Below are 27,359 nucleotides of genomic sequence, written 5' to 3' on the forward strand. Positions count from 1 at the left end.
TATCTTCTTTTCACAAGACCTAATATTACTTTCACCGTCTATTAGGTCTGCCAATATATGCATTCACCCATTACTACTCATTGGGCTGTTGTTAAACGCATATTCTGTTACTTGAAGGCCATTCATGATCAGGGCATTGTCTATAAACCTAGTCCTCTCACACTCACTACATTTGCCGATGTGGACTACGTTGGAGATCCTGATGATCGGCGCTCCACTAGGGGCTATTGCATTTTCCTTGGAGATAATCTCATCTCTTGGAGCTCCAAGAAACAGCGAAGGGTGTCTTGCTCAAGCACTGAGGCCGAGTATAGACAACAGACCTATATGGCAGCCACTTTATCTTGGTTTTGCCATATCTTTCATGACCTGCACCTTTCGCTTTCTCCACCAAAGTAAAGGTGCGACAATATCAGTGCACTTGCAGTAGCTTCTAATCCTGTTTATCAGGCAAGGATGAGACACATTGAAGTTGACTATCACTATGTGCGAGAAAATGTTGTTCGCAAAGAAATTCAAGTTGGCTATGTCGCAACTACTGATCAGATTGCAGATCTTCTCACAAAAGGTTGTCCTCTGCTTGTTTCAGTTATCTCCTCTCCAAGCTTCCTGTTCCTCAACGCCCGCTTAGCTTGCAAGGGCGTAAACCTATTATTCTTACATGTACTCCAAGTCAGCAATCCACATCCCTGCATTTTGAATCACCTAAGTCCCGCTCACCAAGTCAAAGTCAGTTTGGATAACTTAAGGACTCTTCACCAAATAGAGAACCCAACGCAGTCCTATCGCTTTTTAGACTCGATCAGTTTATATTTGTAATTTGAATTCACTTGTAATCTACTATACGTTTATATTGTAACATACTTATCTTGTAATCTCTGTATAATAAAGTCAAAACCTCACTCATCTTCAATTGAGTTGAGCTTATGCAATCAATCTTTACAACCCTAGCTTAAATTCTTTCAAGTAAAGTATTGGAATCTTAATCAAGCGAATTATTAGAAATGGCGAATTGAATTCACTTGTAAGGGAACTGGATCTGGCTCGCCTGATGACTGCCCAAAACTCACCATGTGCCCACGAGTCTTCATCGCTGCCAGTGATCCTTGAAAACAATATCTATTTGTAAGAATTCATAGTCCAAAATAAATGTTATATATCAGATAATGTCGAATACTCTTGACCAACTGAGTTAGAAGTCACTTGAGTCGATTTTGGAGTTGGTCAGGCATATATATGGAGCAACATATGAGTAAATCATGACACACTTATGGAGATCATAAGAAAAGTAAAACTTAAACCCCAAACGTATCCTTCCCTACTCCATCATAGACAACATCAACACCATTGTCAAAAGTTATTTCTTTCACACGAGCGACAAAGTCCTCTTTCTTTCACACAAACGCCATTGTATAATTTGAGTAGGCAGCTACCACCAGAATTGAATTTCTCATTTATTTTTTTCTGGGTAGAAAAAAAAAAGGTAAAAAGGAAGGTGATTGGAAATCACTCCCAAAAAGCGAAAAACATTTGACTGAGGGGTAATTTATTTGAGATCATGAAATATTTTTTATATTAATAAATGTTTTGACTCCGGGATTTGAATTTACTCTCAGAAAACATAAAATGACATTTTTACCTTCACATCATCAAACAAGGCTTATTGCTCATACTTCACACAATTATTGGTCTTCAGTCGAAGGAGGCAGGTGGTTTAACTGTAGCTGTTAACTATGATTCATGTGGACCTGTTAAGGGAGTGGACCATGTGGGTAGGAACTACTATGTTATCTTGTTTTCTAAATTCGCTTTAGAGACGGACGGTGCACTCTTTCAAGGAACAACTGAAGAGAAAAAAGCGTATTGGTGGAAAATATTTAAATATCTCACAACGGCACGGATCCTATATATGGAGATATCCAAAACTTGCATATTCCTTGTTAGTAACATATCAATGAGATCTACAAGGGATATGGGAGTACATAAAACTCCTTCCATGTCAGCTTTTAAGCACAAGAATGGCTTGTAAGGGAAAGGTGTTTCTTGGAATGTCCATATGCTCCAGATGAATGGACGAGTAAGAGACCCGTACAAGCACAATCTTTGGTGAAAGCTATAGGGTCCCCGTGCGCGGCATACTTTGAGATTTGTCTTTCTTGAATACTTTGAAAAGTCAAGGCAGTAGAACTAGCGCCAAAATTTCGGTTGGTCAAATGGATACATATGGACAGGTTGGTTGATTAAGTGGCTCAATTGATTAGGTAGTAAGTTGAATTAATTTATATGATGGGTAACAAAATTACTTAAATCCGCCTAATCTGCCTAGGCCTCCACCTAGACGCCTAGGCGCTAGGTCCCAGCCCACCGTTCGATTATCATCTGGCGTCTTTTAGAACCTTGGTATTGATATAGGCTAAAAGCTAGGGCTTCCATCCATAAAAGAAACCTAAACTTACTTTCTTAGCTTCCAAGTTAAGTATCATAATCATATCCAATTAAGGTTTCCAACAATCCTACTTCCAATATAAAACACCCCATTGATATCTCTAGAGATCAAATCACAAATAATATTTTTCTCTAATTTTACATTCTTATTACATATATATAAAGGTTGATTTATGTTGGATAAATCCATCATATTAGAGTTGTGGATTAAATCATTTACTTACTTGATATGCCTAGCCAGGAGCCTACGACCCATATGAAGGATTGTTCACAGTTCCAGGTGGGGTTGTGAATATGACTGGTCCTCATGTTTTGTCTCTACGGATGGACTAGCTCCTTATCATCTTTGAGCAAGAAAAATCAAAGCTTTAATTATTCTGCATGAATTTTCATGCATTCATCGTATGGAATATATCAGAATTTTTGGCCAAATTTTCCACATAAAATTTGATCTTCTCAACTTCTTAACATTGTCAAACATTCAACGAGAGTCAGACTGACTCATTCATAGGCATGGATTCAAAAACGCGTACGTTCTCCAGCCGTTGAGGATGTTTTAGAAAAAGGATGGTCAATAGCTTTGAATGTTCAGGGAGGAGTCTGGGGCATTGGTTGCTGCTGACCCAATAACATATAAAATTCTTTTTTTGAAATTTCATTTGACCTCTATATTAACTACGACAAATGAAGCAAGGAGATCTTCAATCAATATTTTTTATTTGACATAAACCAAAACTACATTAATTGTTTGTGTTTTGTTTCACTTAAAAAAATTAGCACGTCAAGGAGATCCACCAATATATATATATATATATATATATATATATATATATATCCTAATTCAAAGCTTCTATGGTGTTTAAGTTCATTCAGTCATTGTTTATCGCATTTGGTTGTATCACAAAATCCCAATCATATCAGTACTTCTCTCATCTTGGATTTATTAGGATTTTTAAGGTTTTTGTATTGATTGATTGATTGGGAATGAATTTTTTGCAGAAAAAATTTAAAAATTGGCAGAACAGTCTTTTTCCCTTCAAGTGAATTGAAAGCCCCATCAAGGTTTTTATCAAGGCCCATTGATGGACCCTATCCTCTTTTGTGTACGTATTTTTCTCATCTTAATGAATATCGCACTCTTTTTATAAAAAATAAATAAATAAATAAAAAAGTCATTATAAGTAAAAGTATGATCAATTTTTAGAAGATTCTATTTATGAGCCCATTATAAATTTCTCGCTCCACCACTAAACTTGCAATCCTATATGAGCCTCATATGGGAACTTCATTAGGCTCAATATATTTTAATGAGTATTTTCAAAATAAAAATAATGCTTGTTGAAATTCATGGTAACTTTTCCTTTCCCTTCAAAACCATTTATTAATTGAATTAAAATTCTAGTTAAAATGAGTATTTCAAAATACAAATAATTCTTGTTCAAATTCATGATAACTTTTCCTTTCCTTTCAAATCCATTTATTAATTGAATTAAAATTCTAGTAAAAAACGTTGGCTGGCACTATTGCAACCATTCCTCTCTTCATTTGATTTTTTTTTAATTTTATTATTATTATGAGGATGAAAAGGATTCGAAATTATTACAATAATTAAAAGGAGGGGGAGTTTCGAACCCAACACGCAGGATTAAAAACCTAACACTAAATTAATATGCACTAGAATATTAAACCACACGCTTCATATTATTATTATTGTGCCAATTATTTCGTTAATTCTTCAACTTTATATACATATTAAATCTCCAAAGTTTATGATCTTTCTTTCCTACACCGAATGGAAGATCCACCCTTTTCTTTTCAAATTGATCCAATATTGATCGGAGTTCTTTTTGTATGCTATAATTATTCTCTCTCCATTACAAATTGACCTTATCATAAGCATATTTCAAAGCATGTGATATTTTATTGGATATCGTGCTGGATTTTTATCCATGCCTCGACGGTTTGATGTAGTATACTGTATATGCAATAAAAGGAAAAAAATATTGTTCTCAATTCGTAAAGTTCTAAGTTTTTTTCATACAAATCACCCCTTTTTATGTCGATGGAAATTAATCGAGGTTCATTACATCGCATGTCTCTTGAGCACAACAGGTACAAGAAGTTTCAGAACCGGAAGGCGATGTTCCGTTCCTTATTCGTAATTTTCTTCACACATACCGCAAAGCTTTTCAAATGAACAAACCAACTCGTATATGTTCGCTTCCGACCTAGGGTATAAGAACAATAGATCCAGATGTTTTCCTGTTCTCAAGGTCTGCGTGTGCCTGTGCTGCTTCAGATAACGAGTAGGTGTGATTCACTCGAACCCGCAATATACCCGATGCAACATTACCAAATACCTCTCCTGCAGCCTCTAACAATTCCTCTCGAGTTACAGCATAATGAAAGAGGCTAGGCCGAGTCAAGAAGAGTGATTTCGCTGCAATAGCTGATAACGGAACTGGATCAGGCGCACCTGATGACTGCCCAAAACTCACCATGTATCCCCGAGGTTTTAAGACTTCCAGTGATCCCTGAAAACAATACCTCCCGATAAGAATTCATAGTCGAAAACATTACTTATCTATTAGATGATGTCAATGTTGGAGTTGAGTAGTTTGGATAAATCATGACAGCTTATGAATATAAGACAAGTATAACTCACCTCAAACGTATCCTTCCCTACAGAATCGTAGACAACTTCAACCCCATTGTTGGATGTTATTTCTTTCACACGAGTGACAAAGTCCTCTTCCTTGTATATTATGACGTGGTGGCATCCATCCTCCTTGGCCTGAGCTGCCTTTTCTTTAGTTGATACAGTCCCAATGACAGTCGCACCAAGGGCATTAGCCCACTGGCATAAAAGGGATCCAACTCCACCAGCTGCTGCATGAACAAGGACTGTGTGTCCAGGTTCGACCTGTATAACAAAGGTCGAGTCAGATCTAATAACAAAAGCAACAAAGGTTTCAATTTTTCAAAACATTCATAAAATTAGGAAAAACGATGGCCATCATTAGGCATGCAATTGTAGAATGAAGATATGTTGAGATTAACAAAGCACTTCACTTTTCACATCATAACGGAAACAAGAAGCGTACCACAAATGAAAAAGTGAAAGAGAAGGAATGGCAGTTTTCCCTTGTATCAGATATTTAAAGGAACAGATTAATAGAGAGAGAAAGCTTCTCAACTTCTATGAGTGCTCATGATTCGCACATGAAAGGGTTACACACAACTCAGCTTACGTTGCCGAAACAGGGACAATAGCTAAAATTGGTTTAGCAGTACACTGAATTTCATTTACTGATTTACATTTGCTGGCAGTGACCAGTATTATTAGTAACAAATATTCACCTTGACAGGAACAGTGTGTGTATGAAACAAAGAGCTCTACAAAAACATTCTGCAATTCCACATTTATTTTCAAGAGAGATTAAAAAAAGCAGATGCGGGTACATGTGTAAAACTACCTTGAAACAGCGGCGTAGTAGAAACTGAGCTGTCGTACCCTTAAGCATGAGGGAGGCTGCAACTTTAGGATCAATGGAAGGAGGAACAGGCACAGCTCTGTTTGCAGGAAGGATCTGCTCTTCCGCATATGAGCCCATTTGCTGACCAGCATAGGCTACAAGATCTCCAACTTGCCTGCCCGTTAGACCTGGTCCCACAGCTGTCACGACTCCACAAGCCTCGACACCTGAAATCAGTTTTGGTTTATACATAAATAGGGTAACTAGTAACTACATCTGCAGTACCCGATAAAGTTTCAGATGTATATATACACAATCAAAATATCGGTGGGAACTGTTATCTGATTTCATGCTCTGCATTCTTGTTTTTAAGTTCATCCCAATCATTCCTAACCATTTGTCGAAATTTATACTCACCAGAGAGGTTACCCAAAATTTTTAATAAAATTTGGATACAAGATAATCTTGGTTGAAATGCATCTCCATAATCTCAAAAATGAATTTTATTCAACTAGTGAACTTAATGAAATGAAACAAAACCTGGGGTGTAGGGAAGCGTAGCAGCCTTATAAAGGCCTTTGCGGTAGTACACATCAATGAAATTAATCCCGATGGCCTCATTCTTCACACGAATCTCGCCCTCCTTTGGCTCCCCTACTTCCACATCTTCCCATTTCAACACCTAACATGATCACATTGCAAAAGTAAGAAAAACGATTTGGGAATTATTGGCATAAACTAATAACCAAAGCAAAACTTTAACGAAATGGATATCGAATGATCAGCATCAAAGGAGTATAAATCGTTTTCAGGTCCAATTGCCGGCTTATGTGAACGATTATATAAGAAAAGCACCTGATATGGCACTATAAACTCTCTACCAGACAGTATAAATTGAAGCTTATCATCTATCAACAAGCATGCTCACTTCCAAATAAATTATCATAGCACAGATTAGAAGCAATTCTCAAATTCAACGAGTCAAAATTACAAACAATAAAAACAACTCAGAGGCTTCTTAATTAAATTGGGCTGATTCTGTTTTTCTCATACAAATCAAAGCACAACCCAGAATTCCAATTCGTAGACAATATATGTAGAGAGAGAGAGAGAGAGAGAGAGAGAACTCAGGGCCACCATGCTACTATCAGAGCTTAGGGTATACACAAAAATAATTTACGCTTCGCTACCATGCTGGTGCAATAGCAAGATCTTGCACACAGTTTAAATGATGGGATATGTATATTAAAAAGTTAATAACTTAAAAAATAAAAAATTTCACCACTTACATAAAAACACGTGGTGTACCATCCGTTTTCTGTCACAACTAAAAATTTCACCATGAACTCAACCACCTGCACAACCCCGGCCAGTCCAATGACTCTAATTTACTCAGAGTTTTAATTTGCTAACGACTTAATTAATTTATTTATTAAAGGGTAATTAAAGAAAATCTAGTTGTGAACTCCTTGTAGTTTGTATTGACCAGTATTGACGGATAAGAAGGGTAGTATGGTCAAAAAGGTGGCGCTGAAGTGAGGCAGTTAGTATATTTGGAAGTTAGTTAGAACTAGAAAAATTGTCTGCGCTTTGCTACGGGTTTTGGAACTATTATCCACAACAGGCATGAATAATTTGCATAGAAAGGTGCACTACAAAGTATTAGTCAGCTCATGCAATACATACAAATTTTCAAGCTATTATCCACAACAGGCATGAATAAAGTGCACAAAAAAATATTAGTCAGCTCATGCATAACATACAAATTTTCAAGCCTTGAATTGCCTTGTTCGCAAGTCAGTATTCTGTTCTGTTTACAACCATTGAACTTATTATGTGAATCCAAAGTGGAAAAGCCAGGAAGACATTCACAAACCCAAATCAAACTCACCAAATCTGACATTAAAGAATAAATTATATAAAATGACATATTGAAAGAAACTCAAAAGAGATTAGAAAGAAAAAGAGATTGCACCGGAGGAAGTGGGAAAGCGAGGAGAGACGCAGGTGTGTAGAGGTCAATGGAGAAAGCCACTGCCAAGAAACCCAAGCTTAAAGAAGCCCTCTTTGATGCGAAGGAGCAACATGCTAGGCAATACAGAAAACAAATGGAACAAAACTTTAACCAAACAAAAGGAATAAGCAATTATTAAAATATTAGATACATTAGATGAAACAATTTAATAAAACTTCAGTAATTATTTGTTAAGAACATGAAATTCCCTATTTAAGATTCTAGATAGAATGGAAAAAACGTAATTGAACTAACGATTAAGAATTGAAGTTACTTTTGTTAACATAATAACATTTATTTGCAGGGGATTGATATCGTTTATATTTTATTGCATCAATGTATATAGGGCTTGTCACTTTATAATGAGTTACACTACAGTCTCCTTCGATTTTACATGTATATATTTTGGTGAGAGATACAAATAAGGATAACTTGGTAAGAAAACACAATACATCTTTTAACATAAAAAATTAAAAGCGAAAACAAAAATGGCAAAAATCAAAATCAAAATCCAATTAAATAATTGAAGAAAACAATAGAAATATCCATCAAGAATTTAAAAAAAATAAATTAAAAAAGGGGAATTATACCCCAAAATCCTAGAAGAAGTAGATGGTTCCTTTTACACCAAAAGCTCATAAGTGAAGAAAGAAGACGACGACCCAATTATTCGTTGGTAGTGATTTGCATCTGACCCATTTAGAAGACGATATGTGCATCTCAATTGCTTCCCACCAATCCGACTCTTCAACTTCAAATTATTTAAGCATTTTTAAGCAAATCCAGAATGACACATCTTTCTCTAACAATAAAACGCAATTGCATTGTCTCTCTTTCTAGAAAATATAAAAAGTTTCAAATTCATGCACACGAGAGAGTACTATAATTTTTTTATATATAACATGAGATGTGGATAATATTATTTATCCAAAAAAATATGTACAATTTTCTTTGTTAAGTTCTTCGATTTAAAAATCTCAATTTCACAAACATGGCAGAATTTTAATGATCTACAATATACAGAAAAACAGTATTATCCAGCATAGAATAGAGCAGAAGAAACTATAAAAAAATATCTAGCATTACATCTTAGGTATATTTATGAAACACAAATTTGATGTGTGTGTAAGTAAATCTTTTAGGGTTGTCAATTGGCTAAAAAATATATTGGAAAATAATCAAAAGAAAACACTTTTAGTTGGTTATAAATATTTACCAAGGTCTGTTCACCAATGTGAAGGAAGATTTGTGAAAAACATGTTCATTTAAGCAACATCAATAGCATCCAATTAACAATTAAAGGCGGAATCATGCTTGTATGCACTTAAAACAAAACATTTACCCATGAAATTCAAAGCCTAGTAGATAGGTGAACCAAGACTCAACTCAAAACAAAGTGAGTTGAGAAATCAATACCTTTGTAGATTCCTCTTTGCATAATCAAAGGCTAATCACCCAAAGAGAGGGCCTTCATTCCTTGCATCTTAGATCCATGGATTTGGATGGATGAAAAGGTTTCTCCAAGTTCCCAAAATTGAGAACCTCTAATGATTCATCACCAAGGCATAATGAAGAAGAAATGAGTGACCTTGGAGGAGTTTGATTGCTAGATGATCACTCCAAGGTGGCCGAAATTTTTGAGAGAAAGGAGAGCTTGTGTTCTCATCCTTTCCCCAAAAATAACCCTTAGTAAATTTTAGGCTATAAAGTCATTTATATAGTCCTTTCAAATAAGTGACCTAATGGACCAAAAGCCCTATTCTTTTACACATGGCCGGCCTATAGGTTTATTGGGCTTTCAAGCCCTTTGTTTTATTCAAGTTGTCATACAACTTGAGTTAATGGGCTTGACATTCAAATCCCATTGGGCCTTGCAGCCCAAAACTAACCCGAGGTCTTTAACGAACTTATTCGTTTGATTAATTAACATATTAATTAATCCTAGCCTTAGATAAATAATTAAACCATTTAATTATTCTTACTCATCTCCGTTGTTTCTTCAAACTCTACCTTACTCGGTGAACGATCCATTAGGTTCCTTTTAGCGAGGCAATGGGCGATTAAAAATCTTTCTAATCGATTGTGAATTGAAACTTACTTTCAATTCTCCCGTTAGTGATAATACACTTTTAGGGCTTCCACAAACCATGGTTGACGCCTAGCAGCATATCATGGTTACCCAAGCTAATCAGAAGAGGTGGAGAACCTATTCAGTTTAGGATTACAAATGCAATACGGTCTTTCTCTAATACAATACTCTTGACCACATTGTTTGGTTTGATAGTTTATTCATGTCTACTATCCAATGTGAATCTTGTACTTATATGATTACCTTGAATGTGATCTGGAACGCATTCCAACTAGGGCTGGGCACGGGCCGGGCCGGGCCCAATTTTGAAGGGACCGTACCGGACCTAGGTTCAAAAAGAACGGGCCGGGGATTACATTTTCTAATATAAGAACCGGACATTACCCGGCCCGGTTGAAACGGGCCGGTTCGAGCCGGGTCCACGGGTCCTTTTTTTTTGGTTGTTTGAAAAAAAAAAAAAGTTTGTACGGATTGCAGATTGCAATCTGCACAAAAACTGCACAGATTGCAATCTGCACAAAACTGCACAGATTGCAATTTGCACAAAACTGCACAGAAAACTGCACAGATTGCAATCTGCACAAAACTGCACAGATTGCAAAACTGCACAGATTCACATCCAATCTAAATACAAAGTCCAACATCCAAGTTCATAGATTAACAATACATCCAAAATAATAATCTTACATCTTCCAACATCTAAAAATCAAATCAACATACAAAATATCTGAAAATCCAAGACATCCAAATTCTAATGCTTTTCTCATCTTGTTATTGTTTCATCGTTAATTGAGTACATCTCTTGGTAGTCTAGAATTTGGATTCTAACTCAAGTTACATTTCAGGTTGCATAATTTTTAACCAATAAAGCAATTAATAACAACTGAAAATGCAGAATGGGAAAAGTAAGAAACTACCCGTCTCTGATTAGCCTGTTTTCTTTCCTCGAACTGTAATTTCTTCCGCAATCTCGTAATGTACCTATCATGAACCTTCACAAGTGCAAGAAAAGTTCACTTCAATCACATCCTTTTTAGCACATACCAATTTACCAAATTATATTACATACCATGTTTCCCTTAACAGAAATAATCATTAAATAACACTGATAAAACGTATCGAAGGCGAAAGACCCTAATGCTGCGAGTTTCAAATGTATATATATGAAAGATGAATGAAAACAAAATGTAAGGGCATAAGTGAATGGTAACATTCTTACCAGGTAAAGATAAATGAGAGATAAAAAGTAGGCAACTGGGTGGCAGTAATTGTAGTGGGAAAGCAACCACAGCATGCATAACACAATCCCTTAACACTAACCCAACGAGCACAGCAGCGGAGTAATTCAGTCAAGTGGTTGTGAATCTTTACGCAGGGCCATAAAAATGAACAAAAAAAAAAAAAAAATCCCAAACTAGAACTCCTTCCATCTTCTTCACAAGTTTTCTCGGGAAATAAAACATATCCTAACCTCAAAAACAATTCCCAAACCCCGAAACTTACAATCCCTATCAACAATCAAAAACCCCTACCCCTAATCAACACCAAAAAATCCCCAAAACTCCAATATTTCAAACAATCAACCAAAAATCCCAAAACCCTCCATATCAACCTAACAATCATACAAAAATGGACAAGAAAAAACGAATTTTAGCATGAATTTTCAATTGGGGTCAAAACGCAGACTGGGAAAAGCACACAGTCACAGAACCCACATGAATTTTCAATTGGGGTCTTGCTCACTTTGAGAACCCAGAATAGCATCTACAAATCTAATTAAAAAATCCTAAATTCCTAAACCAAAAATTCACGTAAATAAAAATACCCTAATTCAGAATTTCCTAAATTTTAGCATGATGATGGTAGCAGTGTTCTCGATGGTGAATCGATGATGGTCTGGGACCTGGAATCAGAGGACTATGAGAACCCTAATTTAAGAACTCAACAAAACCCCTAAATCTAGAAAACCCTAATTTCATTTTGAAAATAAAAATGTAAACCCGGCACACCAATAACATTGCCCTATTCAATCAACCTTCACCCCAGAGAACTCACTCATCGCAAATCCAGCTCAACCCCAACACATTTCAACAGAGAAACCAAACTAAATCCCAAAAGAACAAAAACCCAGCTCCAAAAATCAAATAAAAACAGACCCAGATGACCATTTCAATCAAATCACAACCAAAAAACAAGCAAGATCCATGTGAAAATCGCAGCAAATGAAAGGAAGCAGAAGAAAATATTTACCTTGCTGGGTACACGAGTTGTTCGACTTCGTTGTTCGTCGGAGGGAGAGAAACTGATTTCCAGAGAGTGAGTCAGGAAAAGAAGATCGAAGCCTGATGATGATGGCAACGGACGGAGGGTAGCGATGTATGGAGCTAGGACGATCGGAGAGAGTTAGGAGGAGAGAGGTCTGAGTGAACTGTGAAATGAGAGGAGTTGGGAGGACCAGGAGGAAACAATTTCTTGATTTTCTTCTATTATTCATTCTAGAAACGGGCCGGGCCGGGGGCCCGTCCACTTCTATTTCAAGATCCGCCCCGCCCCGCTAATATGGTATACCCGAACCGCCCCGCCCCGTTTTGTGTTTAGAAATTTTGGACCCGGCCCTTACCCGCCCCAAATAACGGGTACCCGCCCCTACCCGCGGGTCCAGGATCCGTTTGCCCAACCCTAATTCCAACATCTCATTCATACTCTGGCCAGAGATTCTAAATCATATCATAGAGTATTCTCCCTCAAACAGTTTGAAGGTTAGAGATCCCTTGTTGCGCATTCACTTGCCTCCATGGCTAAGTGGCTTAACCCCAACGATGTCATGGACACCCTCATGATGGAGTGACTTTGACATAATCAAAGATTAAGGACCTAACCACAAGACAACTGTGATGCCTCAGGTCAAAAGACTAATTTGCATTATCCCAACCATGAGTTCTCATGTGACATGAATATGAAAACTCTTCGTTGATCGTGTTCAGTGAACTCATTCTCTATTGAGCACCCACGTACTTGTCTTGATGTCACACACACCAATGACTCGAGACTAGTCACTCTCCCTGAGAGAAGACATAGCACGTACTGATCTTAACGGACTGTTAATGCCCAATTGACAATCCTATGATCAGGAACGTTTAGGATGTGTCAACGAAAGAATGGTCTCATGAATCTAACTTCTTTAGATCGCATTCTTCCAATCACATATTCCTTGGACTTATCGTTTAAGCATATAACATTTATATGAGACGGCTCAAACAATAATGTTTGCCCTTAATATTAAACTAGATTAGTTTAACATGTGAAATGTCCATAAAGTATCATCATATGATTGGTTTTAGGGCACATTTCCAACACAATGAAACTCAGTTCATGTGGAATTGGGGGAAAGAAAAGGTTCAAAACTCTAATCATCCAAATAGAACCTATTATGTTAAAATGGTTCTTGAATAAGGTCAGCAGTGGTATTTACAAAGAAACAACGATGTTAACTCTCAGTATCTAACTGGGCAATTTTCAAACTTTTTGTAATAATTTTTCAATTCTAACAGGTAATTCTCCACTTAATTGTTTAATCTTTTAATTGCTACAAGCCTACAAGTATATTGTCTTTCGAACATTCTAATTTTCCTTATGACCATAGCCCTTAATTATTGTTAAAAAAGTATTGAAGAGTCGTATTTTTTCTATGACTCTGGTTGTAATGAAGATTTTCCACAGTGATCAGGATGGTAAAGGGTTATAGATATCTAATTTTATTCATATGTGTATTCTTTCTCATTTGCTTTTCTACTCATATGAACTTAAACTTTAAACTAAACCAATTTTAGGGTTTTACAACATTTCAAGCACACTCCTACAGTCGGGAATTCTCCCTATGTCTCTCCTCCATTCTCTTCAATGTTTGATTGGTATTTTACTGTTATTAGGTTTTCCATTTTGGTTTTTGCCTCAATCAGAGAGAGAGAGAGAGAGAGAGATGTCTTGCAAACAATCAATTGGTGTGCAATTTGTGAGGGAATTTGCTCCATTCTTTCTTTTGGTTATTTTACGTTTTTGGTAATTAAACTTTTTGTTTTACTTTGTCTTTTTTATTTTGTTATGTTCCTCTAATCCAGGAATTCGACCTATTAATATTTTTGTAAATTTTAATTATGTTTATAAGTGTTGGAAAGTGGATGCTACTTGCTATTGTTTATGGACTTTAGATAGGAACTTGCATTTAAAATCTCATGTTGTTTGACAATTGCATGAATAACATTTAAATCATTACTTTACGCAAAGTGAAAACGAAAAACATTACAACTTTTTAGAACGTGCATGGTAAAGAAAAAGTTCATCGTTATACAATACATTTAAAATATATCTTGACAATTACAATGGAAGAAAAACTATCATAATACACCTTTAGGGATGTGTAGCGTCTGTGATGCAAAAATGCTTAACGTGCGTGCGGAGAGGCTAGTTCTTTATAAATTACTTTAGTCTAAAGTAAGATTTGAAATTGGCACTGTTTAAATGAACAGTGTTTGAATCCGAATTTTATTCTATTTAAGATCACGCCACTACTTTTCAGAGTGGCCTATGTGTTTGGGTCTGAATTTCAGTTTAATTACGATCATGCCACTGTCGGCTTCTGGTTTGGTATTGATGTGCTTTGAAAAAAAAAACTATTTCTGCTGTGCTGAAAGAATAAACTCGTTTTTGCTACTTCACGTTTTCAGTTTTTTTTTTATTCAAAACTGTGAAAATAAGCTGTTTTTAAATGTTCATCAAACATATTTTTGAACTCAATTCTTTTTTATACTCACTTTTCATAAAAAGAGTTCGGTACCAAACCAGTAGGTTTGGATATTTCAGCTTTTTTACGAAGCTGCCATTGTTTCGAATGACGGGAATGCCCGTTTAGGGTTAACATTGCACGGATGGGGGTAAAAGTTGGGTGGGCATTGTTGTCAGTTTGGGTTTGGGACAAGTTAGGATTGTATTCGGTGGGATCGACCGGTCAGTGTGGGATTTGGAGGGGAAGGCATGCGGCTTACAGAGAGGAGGAGAGATAGAGGGGGAGGGAGAGAGCGTTCTCAGCACGCTAGCAGTTTTCGTTCAGATCCAGGTTTGTTTTTTTTTCCCTTAAAATTTAGATTTTTTTTCGCCATTTTATGTTTCGTTCAGATCCGGGGGTCCGTTTGGTTGCCGAGAAATTCACTTGAAATTTTTCGTTTTGTTGGGTTTCAATTTGTTATTTGGGGTCGCGTCTGGGATGAATTGCTTGCCGGCATTTGAATTCGGCTTCTGGGATTGCGAAATTCTTCGATTCAAAGTATTGCTTGTCGGCATTTCATAGATCATATTATGCATTATGTTAGGGAATCGTGCTGAGAACATGTCAATCATATTTAGGTTCTGTGCAAGGAAGGGGACATATGAATCCTGCTCTTGATGATTCAATATGTCATCAAACATTACTTAGGCTTATAATTTCATACAGAAATCGAAAACCCATTTGGTGAGCCCTTGAGTCAGGGGCTACGCTAGAACATTTGGAATGAGAGTGGTCAAAGCCAATCATGTTTTTGTATTATTTTCGAGTTGAAAAATTAGGTTTTGCTTCATAAGAAGTTCAAATTACACTCTATTGGGTCTGAGACTTGGAAACTCAATATCTTTGTGATGTTAGATTAACATAGTTAAACTATATTTTCCTTTGATGGACATATCTAAATTTCTGTATTTGCACTGTAGGGATGTCTTATCTGGTGAAGTGTTCAATATCCTTCTGCTAACTGATTTAATAGGTTGAATTTGTATCCAAGGTTTTCTTCCAATATGGTCTGAACTATTTTGTTTAATTAACGAAAACAGGTCACTTCTCTCTATGGGGGTCCCTTAGAGTTTACGTTTATCTTGCAAAGCACAGAAGACCCTGCTTATCGGGCTGCATCTATGCTACTATCATGGTTTCTTTAATACGCAACAATAATCATGGTTTCTTTAATATAATAAGAACATCCAGGACAAGTCATATATAATATACGCTTGGAAGCACAAGTTTAATGCATAACATTTTTTAGGTTACATGTGTTCCCAGAATGATCTGTTTTACATTTAACTTCATTTCCTTGCAGGACGAGGTTGATGTTAAGATTGTTGTGGCTGGTATTTCAACAACCTGCAGTCAGAAAATTCACAACCAATTGGTATGTACCTGATTAAAATAATTTACGCTTTGCTACCATGCTGGTGCAATAGCAAGGTCTTGCACAGTTTAAGTGTTATCTTATCAAATCATTATGTACCTATAATTGTTCTATATGACGAGTTTCTTTTCTTTATGGAATACAGGAATATAAATTTATTACTAAGTCTTAATGGTGTAGGGTATATGTAAATGAATTCAATTAGAACTCACATTTTTGTTTTCTGTTTTGTAGCTGCCTTGATCATTAGTTGGTGATATTTGAGAGATTGGGTCATCTGGTTGTTTGGATTTAAGTGGGATTGAGGTTATATTTGCCGCTTTTTGTGATTTGGGTCTGGGTTATGGTTAAGTTATTGCTATTTATTCTGGGTATTTGCTGAAATTTGTGTTCAATTAGTGTGAGTTCTGTAATTGGTTTGTGTTCGTTCATATAACCTTCTGTTCTTGGAATGTGATTTAGTTGTGGCTCTTTCATTTGATTCTTAATTCTTTATGATTCAGCGTTAAGTTGATATTGATGATGAATTTTTCCTGGCGATTAATGCTTTCATGTTTAAATCTTAATAACTATACTTGCTTCTCTTGGGTGTATGTTTTGCCGGTCATGAAAAACTTTCGGCCAGTCTTTTTGCACCACTCTTTCGCACTCTTTTCCGTGGCTATCATGTTTCTCTCTGACCTTATAAATTTTGCCTTCATTCACAGCAAAAAACCTTGCGGTGAGCAAACAGGCATAACCAATTCTGCCAGAATTGCTGGAGAATTCCACAACCAAGGTCATCGAGTACGGCCGGAAGCATGTTGAGGGTCGAGATGGCGATAGCACCGATGTTGGCAAGAGCGGCGATCCCTTTTCAAGGTACGGTCTTCACTGATTTGAAGTTTTAGTTTTTTGTGATTTTTTTTTTCTTTTGGATTTGTAATTTATCCTTTTGTACCTGACAATTTGTGATCCAAAATTTTTTTCACGCGTTTTGATTTTCCTGTGAATTTATATGGGTTTAGATTTTTATTGTTAATTTACTGATGTTGGGGGATCATTTTGGCTTCTAGATTGGTTTGAACATTTTTCTGTCTTTGTTTTTCCCTTTGTGTAGTTTTGTCAGATTGAAGTGTTCTTTGCAATTTGAGATTTAATTGAAGTGTTTAGGATTATCTACATATATATATAATCAATGTTGAAATTTTAAACTAAATCACTATGCTGCAATCGAACCCACAGATTGTTGGGTCCAAAAGAAGAAGGAGTGAACAACATGAAATTGGCTTTGGGTAAGCTTCCACTCTCTTCTGTGTATGATCTCTTTGAGAAGTGATTTTGGTTTGTGCTTTCAAAAAAGATGATGGCAATTTCATATTTGGACAGAGAAAACAATAGGCATGTATAATGAAGTGGAATTTTTCGTGGTATTATCAACATGCATGTTATAAAGAATTCTTCATTTAATTTTTGGGTTGTGTGTTTTGTGCTGTTTCATTTGTGAGTTGTGTGTTTTGTTGTATCTGATTCCGGTATCTGATTTGAGTATACGTCATTGAAGAATGTTAATGAATCCAAGCATAGGTTTTGGGGTGTTCTTGCTAGAAAAGCCGAAGACATTCTCGACGATGATGATAATGGAGTTCAGGATTATGATTCACCCCGAACAACAAGGACGGATATGCTGTCTATGCCAACAAGGGGGTAAGGTGAGATATAGTTTTCGTCATGTCTTTATGGTAGCTTGTCATTTTCCAAGGACTTTTAATTGCTGCTGCGTTGTTGAATACATTAAGAATGATCCGGTAAACCAGAGAGGGAGTCATCGGCTTATGGATCTGTTGACACATCCAATGTGTTGTAATCTTTTCGCTACTTAAACATGTTAAGACATCAACTCTAAAAAAAACTTTGGTCTGCTACTTATGGTGCTGTTGGTTTACTCCAACGATAATACCTAGCTAGGATAGCCTTTTCTTTATGTCTTAATTATTGATAGTGCTATCGTCATGGCAGGCTATGTTGGAGCAAAAACTGTGCAGGCAAAGACATAAGAGTGATGGGTTTTGGAATGAAATGCAAAGTATATCATTTTGTGCTGCTTAAGTAAAAGTTTCCCCTTCTGTTATATCTGTGTGTTGGATATCGTAGAAAATTAATATAAGTTGTATATTCATGATAACTGGCTGATTAAGATTACTTACAAGGGGTCTATATGCACAGGAGAGCTCAGCATGAGGGTGCTGTTGGTTTACCTTGCCTGGAAGTTTTGCAGTGCGGGGTTGTTCAAGAAAAAAGGTTTTAAAGGATCCTTTGCAGATGCAGGATCTTCTGCTAAGGTATGGGAATTCCTATTGTTAAATGATAACATTGTAATCCGAGTGTAATTAGTTTAGGTTTTTTTTTTTTCTGTGAACTGTTATTTACAATGTCAGAATGTTTCTTTGAATTCAGTTGCTAAGGTTTCTTTTTATAATTTCCCCTTTTAAGACATTTGCATTTTTGTCCAGATTGTGTGAGCCGTTGCTTCAGCCAAAACAGGTGCTCTCTCCATTTTTCATCTCTTCCATACTCAAACCCTAGCCGCTCCACCTCTCTCTCCCACACATAAGCAAACTCCATCTGAAAGCCGAAGAATCCAAAGGTAAATCCCTTCGAACTCTTCGATTATCAACCAGATTTCAGACTGTTTTTGGGATATACACTGCTATTTCATACAGTGTTAGTTCAATAGTTTAATCCTAAGACCTAGCTCATGAGACGTCAGAATTTCGATTGACTTAGCTTTTGTCCTATGCCTTTTTTGTAGGAACAACAGGGATTGTAGACTACACAAACTTAGAAGATATGAAGTATGCGGTAAGTCCTTTTACTTTATCACTCCAGAGTCCAGACATTCATATTTTCTGTAACCTTCTATGGAGCATGGGTACTAGGTTGTTGAATATTGCTTTTTCAATATGTCGATGTGTCTGTAGCGTCTATAAGAATCTCAAACTCCATAAATAATTTCCAAGCAGATCAAAAAGCTTGATGGCTCTGAGTTTTGAAATGCTTTTGACCGCCAATCTGTTCGCGTATGAATCTTACAAGTTGAAAATTTATTTTCTTTCCTCCTGTATTTTTGTTTATCTGTTGCTCTGTTGGGTTTTTTTCCAATAACTCAAAGGGCCGAAAGGTATTCCCTTTTCATATTCTTCTCTCCCAATTTCTTTAGGGTTAATTTCAATTTTCTTATGCTATTTGCCGGGGTGCTGTTTAGGGTTTAACTATTTGATTTCACAGATTCATTTCAGACACGGTAAATAGTTACATTTTAAATTCGTATTTCATAACTTGGTTGCTTGATTCTAATGTCGATTTGTTCCAACAGAAGTGAACCTTTTTCTTTCAATAATTTAATCTGATGCAACTCAGTTTTTGTTCTCTCATGTCTAGGTTGGTCAAGGACATGGGGAGAAGAGCACTTTGGAAATGGGTATGAAAGGAAATAAACTTGCTGAACTGCATTGGCATCTATTGTTCTGGTTTTTCTTTGACAAGTTAATTTGCTCTCTCTTTGCAGTAAGGTGCACAAATATGGAAAAAGCACGACAGGGGAAAGCTGGGATATTGTTGTGGATGAGGAGACCTATTACGAGTGAGTCTGGACTTGGTTCTGGTTCTGTCTACATATAGTATGTTGAAGCTCCATTTCTTGAAATAGCTTGCATATTGTAGGTTGATTCACATTCATTCTGTTTACTCGAGAAGGTCCATTTCTTGAAATAGCTTGCATCCTTATTGCTGGTCTGACAATCATTCTGTGGCTAATTGTGGTTGTCTCAGAATGCACGGGCTAATTGTGGTTGCATCCTAGCTAGCTACGAAGGGTCTTTAGTCTTAGCGACGACTTGTACGAAGGACTGTTCCCAGTTCCTGGTGGGGTTGTGAATATGACTCTACAGATGGACTACAGATGGATTAGCTTCTTAAATGGCAGTATGTATAGTTCAACCCTTCTTATCATCTTTGAGTAAGAAAAATCAAAGCATTAATTATTCTGCATGAGTTTTCATGCATTCACCATCGTGTGAATACATCAGAGTTTTTGGCCAAATTTTCCACATAAAATTTAGAGAGTTTTAACGAAATACTCTTGTACTTCATTATACAGTGACGACTTGTATGAAGGACTGTTCCCAGTTCCTCGTGGGGTTGTGAATATGACTGGTCTTAAAGTTCTGCCCGTACAGATGGACTAGCTACTTACATGGCCGTATGTACAGTTCAATCCTTCTTATCATCTTTGAGCAAGAAAAATCAAAGCTTTAATTATTCTGCATGACTTTTCATGCATTCACCATCGTATGGAATACATCAGAGTTTTTGGCCAAATTTTCCACAAAATTTAATCCTCTCAACTTCCTAACATTATCAAACATTAATTTAATCCTCTGAACAAATTAAAGAAAGATAGTTTTAAAATTGAATCTGATCTGGAGATAAAGTTGACAAGTATTATTACACGGCCGTGATGTATCTGATGATGTTGCTGGTGATGTATCTGGATTGGCCGTGAAATGGTATGGAATTTGTTTATGGTTTTACGCTACACAAACTGAGTCGTTCTTGCTCTTATCTGTTGGAGTTTTATGAGTTGCTCTTATCTGTTGGACTGTGCCTTGCCATGAATAGTGAAGGATGGTCTTTCATATACAATTCGATCATGATAATGTTTCGAGGCATTTCAAATTATTCCACATGTAAATAGTTTTGAATTCAGAGTTTAGTCTTTCAATTTCAAGCTGGCATATGATCTTTGAATATTATCATTCTAATTTTCTGAAGGTAAATAGAAAAATTGCATGTAAATCGAACAATGTTTCATAATCTTTTGTATGGTGGTCCTATTGTTGATCCAAAGCCACAAGAACTTTGTTGGTCTAATCTTTTTTGCATGTAATTAGAAGTCTGATCTTTTGTGTGTATACAAGCAACAATATCATTTAGATGCTTTTAAAACCCGCAGCATCGCATGGGCAATTTTTGCTAGTTATAACCAAATGTATGAAATTGAAATGTTATAGAAATGTTGTACGAGGTTACAATTGGAGAGATTTTTCAATGTGACCGGAACATAGGATGGTACATCACATGTCACTATATAAATGATAGAGCATGGGATGAAAAAAATTTCGTTAGAATTGTACCAAAATTTAAAGAAGTAAATTGTAATTTACCCTTTTTACTTTCACTTGCACATTTACCTGTTTGACGCCCAGCTTAGGTGGGCGTATTATATCCCAGTAAAAATATCACATCCATCAAAAAAATTAATTTTTCATGTATATTAATACAATGTATTTGAAGGAGCGACGATTCCCAATTCCAAGTGGGGTCTTAAATTAACTTGTGTCTCTATAGATGTGGACTAACTAGTCCTAAATAGCCGCTTATTTTAATCCATCTTATCATCTATGAAACTTTTGTCCAAGATTCCAAGAGTCCGTCCGACGACTGCTACTCTCATTGATGTGCACCGATTTGAAAATGCGGTCTCATGCCGTAGAGGATGGTTTAGAAAAGGTGGGGCTCCCTACTATATATAGGTAGCACTACTCTGATTGAAAATGCGGTCTCATGCCGTAGAGGATGGTTTAGAAAATGCGGTCTCATGCCGTAGAGGATGCTAGATCTTTCCAATTCATCATTTTCTGGATTTGTTTTCCACTTCTTCTGTGATAGGCCGGATGAAACAAAGCGACTTTATGTTGTTCATCTCGGGAACAATTTTCTCACTGGAAAAGTGCCCGATTGTTGGATGAGTTGGCAATACTTGAGCTTAGGTGGGCGTATTATATCCCAGTAAAAATATCACATCCATCAAAAAAATTAATTTTTCATGTATATTAATACAATGTATTTGAAGGAGCGACGATTCCCAATTCCAAGTGGGGTCTTAAATTAACTTGTGTCTCTATAGATGTGGACTAGCTAGTCCCAAATAGCCGTTTATTTTAATCCATCTTATCATCTATGAAACTTTTGTCTCTATAGATGTGCACCGATTTGAAAACGCGGTCTCATGCCGTAGAGGATGGTTTAGAAAAGGTGAGGCTCCCTAGTATATATAGGTAGCACTACTCTGGATCCTTCATTGCTCATACACATCACCTGCTTCATACACTTGAACTTTATGGAGAGAACCATGAGAGTTGTTTTACTGCTAATCAGGTTTCTAGCCATTGCAACCATTACTTTTAGTATTGGTTTATGCAATGGAAATCCCGGTCGGCCTCCGCTTTGCAAAGAAAGCGAAAGACAGGCACTTCTGATGTTCAAGCAAGATCTCAAGGACCCTGCCAATCGGATTGCGTCGTGGGTTGCAGAAGAAGATTCAGACTGTTGCAGTTGGATAGGAGTTGTCTGTGATCACATGACCGGCCACATCCATGAGCTGCACCTTAATAATTCCGACTCTGATTGGGATTGCAACTCTTGTTTCGGTGGTAAGATAAATCCTTCTTTGCTCAGTTTAAAGCATCTCAAATACTTGGACTTGAGTGAAAATAATTTCAATACAACACGAATTCCCAGTTTCTTTGGTTCTATGACAAGTTTAACACACCTTAATCTTGGATACTCATGGTTTGATGGAGTAATTCCTCATAAACTGGGAAATCTCTCCAGTCTACGCTATCTCAATCTCAGTAATTACAATCTGAAGGTTGATAACCTTCGGTGGATTTCTGGTCTTTCTCTGCTAAAACACTTGGACTTGAGCCATGTAGATCTTAGCAAAGCATCTGACTGGTTGCAAGTTACAAACATGCTTCCTTCTTTGGCAGAGTTAATTATGTTTGATTGTCAACTTGATCAAATTCCCCATCTACCCATCGCAAATTTTACTTCCCTGGTCGTCCTTGATCTTTCTGATAACCATTTTAATTCTTTGATGCTGAGGTGGGTTTTCAGTATTAAAAATCTAGTTTCTCTTCGTCTCAGTGATTGTGGTTTCCAAGGTCCAATTCCTAGCATTTCACAGAATATCACATCTTTGAGGGAAATTGATTTGTCATCCAATTCTATTAGTCTTGATCCGATTCCCAATTTTATTCAGAATATGACCGGTCTTAAAGTCCTTAATCTTGAGGAGAACAACTTCAATTCTACCATACCTGAATGGTTGTATAGCTTGAACAATCTCGAGTCCTTACTTCTTTCTTACAATGAATTACGCGGTGAAATATCGAGTTCCATTGGAAACATGACATCCCTTGTCAATCTTCACTTGGATGGTAATCGGTTGGAAGGGAAAATACCAAATTCTTTGGGGCATCTTTGTAAGTTGAAAGTTCTTGATCTGTCAAAGAACCATTTCACGGTTCGAAGACCATCCGAAATCTTTGAAAGTTTGTCTAGATGTGGTCCAGATGGAATAAAGTCGTTGTCGTTGAGGTATACTAATATATCAGGCCCCATTCCAATGTCACTAGGAAATCTGTCAAGCTTGGAAAAATTGGACATATCTGAAAATCAGTTTAATGGAACTTTCACAGAAGTTATTGGTCAACTTAAAATGCTAACGGAATTGGATATATCTTATAATTCGTTAGAAGGTGCAGTGTCGGAAGTTTCTTTTAGCAACCTTACAAAGTTGAAGCATTTCTTTGCAATAGGAAACTCATTAACTCTGAAAACTAGTCGAGATTGGGTTCCTCCTTTTCAACTTGAAATTTTGCGGCTGGATTCCTGGCATTTGGGGCCTGAATGGCCGATGTGGTTGCGGACACAAACGCAATTACAAATACTAAGCTTGTCTGGTACACAAATTTCAAGTACTATTCCAACTTGGTTTTGGAACTTAACTTCCCAAGTAGACTATTTGAATATCTCTCACAATCAGTTGCATGGGCAGATTCCAAATATATTTGGTGCTCAAAAAATTGTTGATCTTAGTTCTAACCATTTCACTGGTGCATTGCCTATTGTTCCCACCTCATTATATTGGCTAGATCTTTCCAATTCATCATTTTCTGGATCTGTTTTCCACTTCTTCTGTGATAGGCCGGATGAAACAAAGCAACTTTTGGTTGTTCATCTCGGGAACAATCTTCTCACTGGAAAAGTACCCGATTGTTGGATGAGTTGGCAATACTTGAGATTCCTAAATTTAGAAAACAACAACCTAACTGGGAATGTCCCAATGTCCATGGGATACTTACAAGAGCTGGAATCACTGCACTTGCGCAATAATCACCTGTACGGAGAATTGCCACATTCCCTGCAGAACTGTACGGAGTTGTCAGTTGTTGACCTTAGTGAAAATGGGTTTTCCGGAAGCATACCAATATGGATAGGGAGAAGCCTTTCAGGGTTGCATGTTCTTGACCTTCGTTCAAATAAGTTTGAAGGTGATATTCCTAATGAAGTTTGTTATTTGAAAAGTCTCCAGATATTGGACCTTGCCCATAACAAACTCTCAGGAATGATACCGAGATGCTTCCACAATTTGAGCGCATTGGCTAATTTTTCAGAATCATTTTCTCCAGTGCATGCGGTTATGGTTACAGAGAGTGCAATCTTGGTAACGAAAGGGATAGAAATGGAATATAGCAATATTCTGGGATTCGTAAAGGGCATGGACCTTTCATGCAACTTTATGTACGGAGAGATCCCTGAAGAACTTACCGGCCTCCTCGCATTGCAGTCCCTCAATTTATCGAATAATCGCTTTACCGGAAGAATTCCTTCAAAGATTGGTAATATGGCACAGTTAGAATCTCTCGATTTTTCCATGAACCAACTTGATGGTGAAATTCCTCCAAGCATGACAAATTTGACATTTCTGAGTCACTTAAACTTGGCCTACAACAATTTGACGGGACGAATTCCGGAAAGCACTCAACTGCAGAGCCTCGATCAGTCGAGCTTCGTCGGCAACGAACTATGCGGAGCTCCACTCAACAAGAATTGCAGCACGAATGGGGTGATACCGCCAGCAACGGTTGAGCAAGACGGAGGAGGTGGATACCGTTTACTAGAAGATGGGTGGTTCTACGTGAGCTTAGGAGTTGGATTCTTCACGGGGTTTTGGATTGTGCTTGGTTCTTTGCTGGTAAACATGCCATGGAGCGTTCTTCTTTCACAGTTGCTGAATAGGATAGTGCTTAAAATGTATCATGTAATTGTTGAATATGTTTAGCTTTGTTTTGTACTTTGCGTAAGTTTGTTGGCATTTTCCTTGCTGTGACGAATATGCCAGTATGGTTGTGTTTTATGATTTTGTCAAATTTCGTCCTCTTGTTTCATTGTATTTTTCTTTCAGGTTTGGCTTTAGAGGGGGTTAGGTTTCATGTCACCCCTCCCTTGTATCGTTTTTGTTTTCGTTTTTAGAGGGGTAAGGTTTATGCCCCCCTTTCTTACTCAATGTTGTTTTTCTCCTTTTCTTGGCATTATGAGGGGTAAGGTTTATATTCTCCCCTGACTAAGTGTAACTTATTTGTTTCGTTATTAATAAAATATCCCTCGTACCATTGAGGTTTTCTTAAAATAAAAAAAAAATCCCATATAAAATTAAAAGACTTGTTTTCTGAACAAGTAACTCTTAATTCAGCAGAAGCAAATTGAATGACGAGAAATGTGTGAAAATGGTTTAGGGATTAGTTACCTATTAATTAAGGGGTGTGATATCCACACATCCCATTTTACTTCTCACACACCTTTTTAATTTTCGGCCGTCGGATCGGATGAATTGAAGAAGATCAACGGACAAAAATTATCAAGAGGTGTGTGAGAAGTAAAATATGGTGTGTAGATGACACACCCCATTAATTAATCATCAGCAAACTCACATTATTCACATTATTTCGTGGTTGTATTTTTAATTATTTTTCAGTTACAATTTTACCTCTGGATCTTTCTTTTGTTCTCTCTCTTCTGTCTCCCCTTCTTCTTTGCAGTACTTATCTCTCTCTCTCTCTTCTTTGTACTAATTCACATGACACCTCTTGCTCTTTTACGAGAAAACCCAATTGCTATGCAGCTTTGAAATGATTGTGGAGCAAGCAAAATGGTGACGATAGAGTTAGCATGTTCCTATGTTATTTCAAGGCACTTTCTGTCACAAAGCATTCGTATTGATGCCAATATACGCAAAGTTTACAAACTTGAAACATGAAGCAACTTTGTTCCTAGAATAAATAAAATCGACTCGACTCGACTCAACATGTATCGATCTGTAGTTGCTTGACATCCTAAGCATAAGGGTTAAGAACAGGGGCCTGTTTAAATCTCCGAAAAGAAAATAATAAAGGCATATATTGCATGTACAAAATCCGAATCCTGTACTCTACATGAGTCTCCAGCATTAGCGAAACTTCATCTCATTTGGTTTGTTGCCCTTAATGTTGTGGTTGAGCCTACTTGTTTTACATAGGCTAACAAATATCCCGAATGGCGACAGGCAATGGCAGAAGAGTTTAATGCTCTTTTGTGTACTGGCACATGGTCCTTGGTTCCATTTCTTCCATCCATGAATGTTCTTCCAAATAAATGGGTATATCGAATCAAACGACATTCTGATGGTTCCATATAGTGGTATAAGGCTCGATTAGTCGCAAATGGCTTTCACCAGCAAGAAAGTATAGATTGCAGTGAGGCGTTTAGTCCGGTTGTCACTCATGCAACAATCAGACTCATTCTCTTCATTGCACTTCACTACAATTGGCCTATCTGACAACTTGATGTTCATAATGCTTTCTTACATGGTTCTTTGGCAGAAGAAGTTTATATGCAACAAACCTTCAGGTTTTGTGGATCCTCAGTTTCCATCACATATTTGCAGACTGCAAAAATCATTATATGGTTTAAAACAAGCACCTCGTGCCTGGTTCCAATGTTTCTCCCAACATCTTGAAGAACTTGGGTTTCAGGCCTCAGTAGCAGATTCTTCGCTATTCATCTTATTTAATGGATCCACAGTTATCTACTTGTTGATATATGTTGACGACATCCTTGTTACGGGCAATAATATATCTCGGTTCATTCAACAGCTTGGTCAAAAGTTTTCTATGAAGGATCTAGGTCCTTTGCATTATATTTTGGGAATGGAAATTACACAGGCATCCATTGCCATGTATCTTTCTCAATCCAAGTACATCTTGGACCTTCTA

General features: G+C 36.9%; 3 protein-coding genes and 1 long non-coding RNA gene across 9 annotated transcripts in view; 2 read left to right on the forward strand and 2 right to left on the reverse strand.

Annotated features, from left to right (window-relative positions):
• LOC103967290 overlaps positions 1-18,848 on the forward strand; it is a 30,625-nt gene extending 11,777 nt beyond the window's left edge. The window contains exons 3-8 of one of the 3 annotated variants that reach the window (XM_048590743.1): positions 16,150-16,221; positions 16,929-17,082; positions 17,788-17,912; positions 18,220-18,286; positions 18,427-18,542; positions 18,714-18,848. In XM_048590743.1, coding sequence (XP_048446700.1) covers positions 17,022-17,082; positions 17,788-17,912; positions 18,220-18,286; positions 18,427-18,542; positions 18,714-18,722 — 378 coding nt within the window. In that variant the 5' untranslated portion in view covers positions 16,150-16,221; positions 16,929-17,021 and the 3' untranslated portion in view covers positions 18,723-18,848. Of the gene's footprint in view, positions 1-14,985; positions 15,138-15,886; positions 15,982-16,149; positions 16,222-16,455; positions 16,528-16,928; positions 17,083-17,445; positions 17,472-17,787; positions 17,913-18,219; positions 18,287-18,426; positions 18,543-18,713 lie in introns of those variants that run through there. The other 2 variants (XR_007260593.1, XM_048590744.1) reach the window with 2 other exon arrangements.
• The window catches only part of LOC103932330 (receptor-like protein EIX1), a 100,010-nt gene extending 74,509 nt beyond the window's left edge, over positions 1-25,501 (forward strand). The window contains exons 1-3 of one of the 4 annotated variants that reach the window (XM_048590723.1): positions 20,361-21,472; positions 22,032-22,296; positions 22,420-25,501. In XM_048590723.1, the coding sequence (XP_048446680.1) occupies positions 22,520-25,390 (2,871 nt within the window). In that variant the 5' untranslated portion in view covers positions 20,361-21,472; positions 22,032-22,296; positions 22,420-22,519 and the 3' untranslated portion in view covers positions 25,391-25,501. Of the gene's footprint in view, positions 1-20,360; positions 21,772-22,031 lie in introns of those variants that run through there. The other 3 variants (XM_048590724.1, XM_048590721.1, XM_048590722.1) reach the window with 3 other exon arrangements.
• On the reverse strand, positions 4,440-6,628 carry LOC125480181 (2-haloacrylate reductase-like). The gene is made up of 4 exons (XM_048590737.1): positions 6,462-6,628; positions 5,922-6,148; positions 5,111-5,368; positions 4,440-4,979 (listed from the first exon to the last, which is right to left on the reverse strand). The coding sequence occupies exons 2-4, from the start codon at positions 6,057-6,059 to the stop codon at positions 4,674-4,676; spliced, it is 702 nt and encodes a 233-aa protein (XP_048446694.1). The 5' UTR covers positions 6,060-6,148; positions 6,462-6,628; the 3' UTR covers positions 4,440-4,673.
• Positions 10,768-12,703, reverse strand: LOC125480185. The gene is made up of 2 exons (XR_007260598.1): positions 12,275-12,703; positions 10,768-11,016 (listed from the first exon to the last, which is right to left on the reverse strand). It is a non-coding gene; the product is annotated as an uncharacterized LOC125480185 (long non-coding RNA).
• Positions 25,502-27,359: the final 1,858 nt, after the last annotated feature.

The sequence above is a fragment of a genome, unplaced genomic scaffold (genome assembly GCF_019419815.1).
Source record: "Pyrus x bretschneideri cultivar Hongxiangsu unplaced genomic scaffold, Pyrus_bretschneideri_v1 Contig32, whole genome shotgun sequence".
Lineage (NCBI taxonomy): Eukaryota > Viridiplantae > Streptophyta > Magnoliopsida > Rosales > Rosaceae > Pyrus > Pyrus x bretschneideri.